The sequence below is a fragment of the Agrilus planipennis genome, unplaced genomic scaffold (genome assembly GCF_000699045.2).
Source record: "Agrilus planipennis isolate EAB-ADULT unplaced genomic scaffold, Apla_2.0 scaffold119, whole genome shotgun sequence".
NCBI lineage: Eukaryota > Metazoa > Arthropoda > Insecta > Coleoptera > Buprestidae > Agrilus > Agrilus planipennis.
Window position 1 is genome coordinate 569,625 of NW_020438931.1, and position 7,814 is coordinate 577,438.

The 7,814-nt window shown below is 35.9% G+C and overlaps 1 protein-coding gene across 1 annotated transcript in view; it reads right to left on the reverse strand.

The window, feature by feature from the left end:
* LOC108736711 (CUGBP Elav-like family member 1) overlaps window positions 1-5,270 on the reverse strand; it is a 152,241-nt gene extending 146,971 nt beyond the window's left edge. Inside the window, exons 1-2 of the mRNA XM_025974205.1 lie at window positions 4,997-5,270; window positions 2,310-2,348 (exon numbers count right to left, since the gene is read on the reverse strand). Of these exons, the coding sequence (XP_025829990.1) occupies window positions 2,310-2,348; window positions 4,997-5,109 (152 nt within the window). The 5' untranslated portion in view covers window positions 5,110-5,270. The remainder of the gene's footprint in view (window positions 1-2,309; window positions 2,349-4,996) is intronic.
* Between the last annotated feature and the right edge of the window lie 2,544 nt (window positions 5,271-7,814).

Here is a 7,814-nt window from a genome sequence, read left to right on the forward strand (position 1 = left end):
GAAGAAGTAATCGAAGCTGTAAATGGTTATTTTGAGGAGCTTGACGAATCAGTCTATAGAGATGGCATTAATAGACTGGAACACCGCTATGAGAAATGTATCAGCCTTGGAGGAGATTATGTTGAGAAATAAAAAAAAAAAATTTTTAAAAACCTTGTTTTTCTTGGTCAGGCCGGAAACTTATCAATCCACCCTCGTAATTTATTCATTCATATTTTATTAAAAGCGTTTCTTTAGACTACAAGCGACGTTTTTGCCCTTTTATACTATTCTATTCAATATCTTACCATGACTTATTTCTATATAGGTATTTCAAAAAACACTTGAGTTTTGAAGGCGCTAAGTAAACATACGCATTTGATTTTCAGAATATTGATACAGCAAACGGTCCCGGTTTCTCGTCCTGTATAAGTTTACTGCCGTGGTTGAATACATATTGATCTAACGATAAGTCGGGAGTCGACCGAAGCAGAGCAAAATTTTAAAGAAAAAGCAAATGGGAATGATCACGAGCAGCAAGAGGAAGAATTTAAACGCAAATTTCGCATCTCTTTCGTGGAGTTGTTTGAGAGAAAAATCATCATGCCCGCATTTGTATATACGATTTCACTTATACTCAGCGTTTTCAAGTCAGTGGGTTGAAAAAGTTTGGAAAACGTCGATGTGGGTTTCCCTATTTGTTCGCTTCGTTTGACGACAAATAAACTCGGGAATTTTAAATTCGGAAAGACTGATAAAGTAAACGCAAAAGTGTTCGTCAGTATTCCAAACAACATTTACAAACTAATTAATCGGAGAACAAAACCCGTAAAGTTTTAATTAAATTTAAATTATCGAGGGTGCACTTTTTGTGAAAAATAAATAAAATACTGTGGAAACCGAAATGTTTCACTAGTTTCTATTTTTCACTATTAATATACTGTTAATGCTAGAAAATCTTAAAAAAAACTAAAGCTATGAAAAACTCGGAAAATATTGTTAATAGCGAAGTAGAATTACACAGTTTTTTGAAATAACTTTTCTATTCCATTTTTGTAAACACTCTACTCAAGGGCTAGATGTAACGGGGCCTCAAATGTTATTTTTCCAAAAAACCGATCATTTTGTTTACACATTAACAACAAGTACATTTTGAAAAGTCGCGTTAATAATGCCTTCATTAGAAGTGGGCAAAACATGTATTGGCAGTGTACAGGTCTTGGAGTAACTAATAGGATGTCTCTCTTTGGTTTTCTTATGTATATTTTGATAGGCATATATGGATTAATAAAAGAATAGAGGGACCGGAAAATGCAGGGAGACGGACGCATGGATAGACGGAAACTATGAAGGTTTCAAATTGTTTAAGCAATCCTAAAAATAGCAGCTATGCAAGTATTCTGTTTTGCGCCACTGAATAATAAATTTTAAATTTTTCAGAGAAGCATCATCAAAGAATTAAAATCAATTATTTATAACAAATTAACTATTGTACAAAAATATTTAGGCACTGGAATTGACAGTACGATGTCCTCTTAAATATGTTTCACAAACATATCGTTCACATAGATACAAAATTCAAACAAAACTGTCGATAAATTGAAGCGATTGCAGTATGACCTTTCAGGTCTTTTTAGGACGGTTAGTAAACCGCAGTGGATCATAAAATGTATGAATCCCTTCTATCTCGGGATAGAGAGCACGGTGATTAGGATAAGTTAGGATTCGATTCTGTTATTTTGGATTACGTATTCAAAGAGTGGTTGGTGTAATAAGGTACTTTAGAAGACTACATGCAGGAGTAAAAATTACGTACGGACGCGTAATAAACGGCTCGAGCCTTATAAAACCGTCACCAGGTTGTGCTCGCCACTGCGTTGCGCAGTAAGGTAATGCGCATAGATAAGTTTGTTTTCCTTTTTTATTAAGATTTGTGCAAGCGTTCTTGATGCGCTCAACTGATTTTGGAAAGATATAATAATAAATTCAATCGAAACAGTTATTCTTCCATTTTGTATCCTTTTATATTAATGACACTTTTCAAACCCATTCGATTGGGGGTAGGTCTTTACTCCTGTCTGTAGTCTTCTTAAAGCCAGTGTAACTATTTAAATTAGAATTATCCAATTGTATAAAATTCCAATTATCTAAATCAATAAGCCACAAAAGAAACCCACTGCAGTTTACAGAGTCCAATAAAAGAATCAGTTAAAATGGAAATTTCAGTAGGAAATCGCTGATATTTACAGTTTTTCTATCTTTTAGTTTTATTCTTTCGCTTTAATTAAAACAATAACAAAATTTAAAGGTAGTGGAGGGCATGCACTCACCCGCTCTGTGTCTGTATCGGTTCTCCGCTGGCCTCGGAGCTAAAACAAGAAAGACGATGATCAGAACTTAATTGCTTACTAATTCCTAGCTCATTACAACTATGACTCCCGGATATTAGATAGCATGGTACATCCCTTTACCCTATAACGTACTGACGACAACAATCACCCCTCCAATTGTGTCGAAAACACGCACGAGATTAAGGTTGTTTGACGCGTTAGATTGATTATACAGAGTGAATATCAAAAACAAATACATGAGTCCGTGTAAGGATTACCAACTTCAAAGGACATTTTCTTGTAAATTGTCTTACATTACATCCAAATGAATTTACTACAAATATATATATATATATATTACACCTAAAAGGTACTATATTTTTACCGTTTTTAAATCCTCACATTAAGAAAAAAGTATCTCAGTAGCGACCTTGTATATAATTCTCTAATGACTATATCTAAAGATATTTTAATTAAGGCAAGAAAAGCGGCACATTCATTAGGGGATTTTCCTCCGTCGCTCCGCTGAGATTATTAAAGGCACGTGGGAAGTTATCACGCAACCAAACAATAAATTTTATCTCAGTAAAGTATAATAATTAAATGGATAGGATTATGTCAGAAGCTAAAAGGGAAACTTAACCCTCATTTCTTCAACAGTGGGTGCAGCCGAGAAGTTCTTACCTATCAAAATACAAGCGCCAGTTGTTAGGTAATAAAGTAATAAAAAAGATAAGGTTGTTAAAGTTTTTCTAACTATAATATCTTTCATCTCCTTTTAATGTAGCTTATTAAGTCTATCCTAATCCAATTTTAGCCTAAGGTTGCGACAGGAAAAAAATGATTTTTACCTTTAGACGTCTAGAAATTGTTATCTTCATTTCTCTTCCGGAGAAAGAATTACAGGAATGATAATTCAATTGAAAAATGTGTCATAAGTGCAGTGGCGTTGCGTGAGGGTTGCGAAGGGGACTATGGGGCCTCAAGAGGTGCAAATGTGGAGGCGGCAAAATGCTTTTTTGGTATAGAATAGAATTAGGTCCGCCGCACAGCAATATTAGATGTTACAATTTCTCGGAAATCAAAGCGAGACTCGATTCTCCGTCTCTCATCGAGAGAGAATGTCGAGAGACTCAAAAAAACTGTTTAGCGTCTCTAAACGAGAGACACAGGTCGCTCATAGAGAGATCCTCATTTCGTATCCAGTCTCTGAACGAGAGACTCGAATCTCTGAACGAGAGACTAGAGTCGCTCATAGAGAGATCCTCATTTCGTATCCAGTCTCTGAACGAGAGACTCGAATCTCTGAATGAGAGACTGGAATCTCTAAATAAGTGGTGTCTCGATAGACATGGTTAAAATTTTCTAAATTCAACATATTTCAGTGATCCCAGTCTTTCTACGAGAGACTCGAGTCTCACAATTTTTCAGTTTTATTCATTCAATCTCTCTGTGAGAGACTCGAATCTCTGAATTAACAATTTTATCGTTCGAGTTTCTCATACAGAGACTGTGAGAGATCCATAAGAACACCTAGGCAATAACTGAGAGAATGTGAAAGACGCTCTCAGAGACGTTGAAAGATTGAAAGACTCTGAGAGACTGGAGAGAAACTGAAAATTTTTGTCTAGGGTTAATAATTTGTACATTGCATAAATTCTACTCATCTCCTCTAAGGCTAAATTAAAAATATAAGTAATCCCGACTAATATAAATAAAAGTGTTACATTATTATGAAAATAGGGAGAATAGCGGAAAATTTAGGTTTGGCTCAGGGTGGCAGAAATTCATGCTACACCACTGCATTTGTGTAAATGGTAACATTTGGATATCTGTATATATTCTGAATAGAGCTTTTCACAGGATTATTACCATCCCAATTTACTTCAAAACTGCCCTACATGTTCCCTCTCACAAGTTTGAAGCAGCAAGCAATTTAAGGGGGGTGAATAATAAATAGCTCCAAAGCGTGATAATTTCAACTCTACAGTTCATTTGTTGCCTGCCGATTGAGTTGAGATTTTATTTTTAATTCAGTCTAAAATTGAACGTCAAGCTTGGGCCGGTACTTGCCGTTTCTATTGAAATTAATGACTGCCAACTTAAAAAAATTGTTTTCCCTTATATTAAAATGTCGGAAAATTTCGCCCTTTGATCGTTGCCGTGTTCTATCGCTTTGACGAAACCGAAAGAATCATGTACTTATATACAGAATATAGATATATAAACATGATTTATTACCAACAATTTTCCCTGTTGTGTACTTTTTTGGAAAAGGCTTATAATTAATGAAGAGGTATTGGAAAGAATAGGAGAACAGAGGACTCTATGGAAGTCAATAAATAGACGAGATAGGTTGGTAGGACACCTTCTCAGGCATGAAGGTCTAGTCAGAGACATATTAGAGGCAGAAACAGGAGTTAAGAGGAGTAGAGGTGGACCTAGATTAGATTACTGTTCGCAAATGGTTAAGGATGTGGGTTGTTCTAGTTTCAGGGAAATGCGAAGATTAGCGCAGGGTAGGAAAGAGTGGAGGTGCGTGTCCAACCAGTCCTAGGACTGATGACATGATGATGATGATGATGATGATATGTTGTATGTGATTGAGAAATGGTAATTTAGCATTTCATCTGGATTGCAGTGACGTTAATTACAACTAAAATAAATGTACAAATATTGATAATGACCTCATGAGATTCGGGGGAGGTGGTGGTAGGAGGAACACGGTGTTGTCCGGACATACGTGGTCCTCGAAGCCTCCACACTTGGCGTAATCTTGACAAGAAATTTGTTCCCACATTTTTTCGTAAACAAAGTGAGACAACACAACAAATTTATACACACTTCACGTTTAATTTTGACTCCACTGTGAATTTTGACGGATCGGACAAAATTTACATATCTACTTTATTTTTTTGTTTTGCTCGCACGTAGTTACGGAGACTAATTTTTTTCTCGTCAATACACGTCAAATGTGACAAATATTAAAAAGTAACTAGATCATTAAAACCGAGAGTAACATCAATTACGCACATCATTGTTTTGTATGCAACAGAAGGAAATGACGTCAATTCAAGAAACAGTTACTTCAAAAAGAGCGTTTGGTTAACTTCTAGAATAATGACTACATATTTTTTTGAAATTTGATGATAATAGGTAGACTAGGAAGTCAGATAAGTCAGGACGGAAGGAGTAGTAGGGATATAAAGCAGAGGATAATGTAGAGTCGCCTTCAATAAGAAGAAGTCACTCCTATGCTCGCGAAAGATTAATTTAGAAATTCGAAAAAGGTTGTTAAAGGTGTATGTTTGGAGCACGGCGTTGTACGGGTGCGAAACATAGGCAGTGGGCGCGGCGGAAAAGAAAAGGTTAGAAGCGTTCGAAATGTGGTGTTATAGGCGAATAATGAGGATATCGTGGATAGAGAAGGTTAGAAATGAAGAGATATTAGAAAGAATATCAGAACAGAGGACTCTATGGAAGTCAATAAGAAATAGGCGAAATTGATTGGTATAGGATACCTTCTCAGGCATGAAAGTCTAGTCAGAGACATATTAGATACAGAAACGGGAGTTACGAGGGGTAGAGGTAGACCTAGATTAGATTACTCTTCAAAAATAGCCAAGGATGTGGGAAATGCGAACATTAGCTCGGGATATGAAAGAGTGGAGGTGCATGTCCGACCAGTCTAAGGATTGACGACGACGATGATAATGATTTATTTTTATATGTATATATACAATAATAATATATATACATGCAAGGAATTAAATACATATTAAATACGGTCAAACGCGCGGCGGGTGCAAAATGTACTATGTTTCCGTATTACAATTTATTTTTCCATCACTTTTCACTTTTATCTGCTTAATATGAATAATAACACGTTATCTTAGCTGGAAACGAAGTTATAAATTTACCGAGAAGTATCGGACACCCTCCGGTGCTCCGACATCAAAAGAAGCTTTCGTGAAAGATTTTATATTACGTTCAGATTGTATACGTCTTCTTTCATTACCTTTCACCTGTCACGTTGATCTTAAGAAAATCAAAGCTCAAAGAAGAGTTTTGTGAAAAAAAAAAACGACTTTCGGCTTCCACATGACTTGGAACACTTCTCTATTCACAAAACTGAAACGTATATTTTTATAAACGTAATTACTAGTAACATTACTCATTGAAGCTACGGTAACTGCTTTAGGATTTTACATAAATTAAGAAACTGACAGTATAATTGTTTTGTAAATCTAAAGCCTGTCTACTTATAGTGAAGTGTTATTATCTCTGCATTATTATAGGTATTTATTTGTGTTGCGTGTTCTCCCAGATTCAAACTACAAATGTAAAGTGCGCACAATAATTTTGTTTTGTTGAAGGATTTACCACGTTCTGTTCAGACTATAGACTTCTTATTAATTTTCCTGTAATCTATAAGTAAAAGAATATTTTCTGTATTTTTTTCAAAATTTTAGATTCAGTAGTTTCGGAGATAAGGGTGGAGAAAGNATGATCTAATCGTCATTTATTAATATAACTAGTTACTGTTTTGTTTTCGTTGTTGTCAAATATTATCAGTCTATTAAAGAATATGAAATAAACTGCCTGTAAAATATATATACTGCATGTTTGGAATACAGTTTTTATGACTGTGAAACGGTTTTAATTGTTTGATGTGTGGTCTTATAAGAGGATGCTCGAAATATCCGGGGTAGAAGAGGTTAGAAATGAGGAGGTATTAGAAGTAGTAGGAGAATAGAGGGTGTTACGGATGTCTACGCAGGTTGGTAGGATACCTCAGTGGTGTTGTGCTAATTTTTTTTACCAGAACGCGTATATATAATTATATAGACAGGGCCGATCCTGGGTAGGCGGCCGCTCTGTGCGGTCTCATGTCCCAAATTTGACGACGACGACGGGGGGATTTCCCCCAATTTTCGCCCGTCGCCAGGATCGGCCCTAACAAATACGCATACCGGCTTGAGTTCCGGTTCAGCAGAAAAAAAAAACGTTCCGGACTCCGGTTCACGGTTCGGAAAAACAAGCCGGTTCGTTCCGGTTTATGTTCCGGTTCGAGTTCGGTTCAAACCCTTGTTTATAATAATACATATAAAAATTCGTCAAAAATTAGAAAAAAAAATCAGCAATTCTTTTTAATTTTTTTTTCAATACGTCAGCCAATTCTCGTTATCAGAAATCATCTTTAGTTCCGGAACGCGTTCCTGTCCAAAAAGGAAGTACCGGAACGACGTTCCGGAGCGTTCCGGCTCGACAACACCACTGGTTNAAACATCGGTTGAAGATTACGTAACATTTCATCCCTTTTTGGTTGCTTTTTATGGAAAAAATATTACTATTATCATTGGGGAAGATAGTAGAAAGGATTAAAAACGAAAACCCTTCACTTGAAACAACGACTTTGATTTCCGAATTTGAAGAAGAGACCGATTTTATAACATAGCTTTTGACTATCTGAAAAAGTGATCACTTTCCTTTGATGAATTGCTC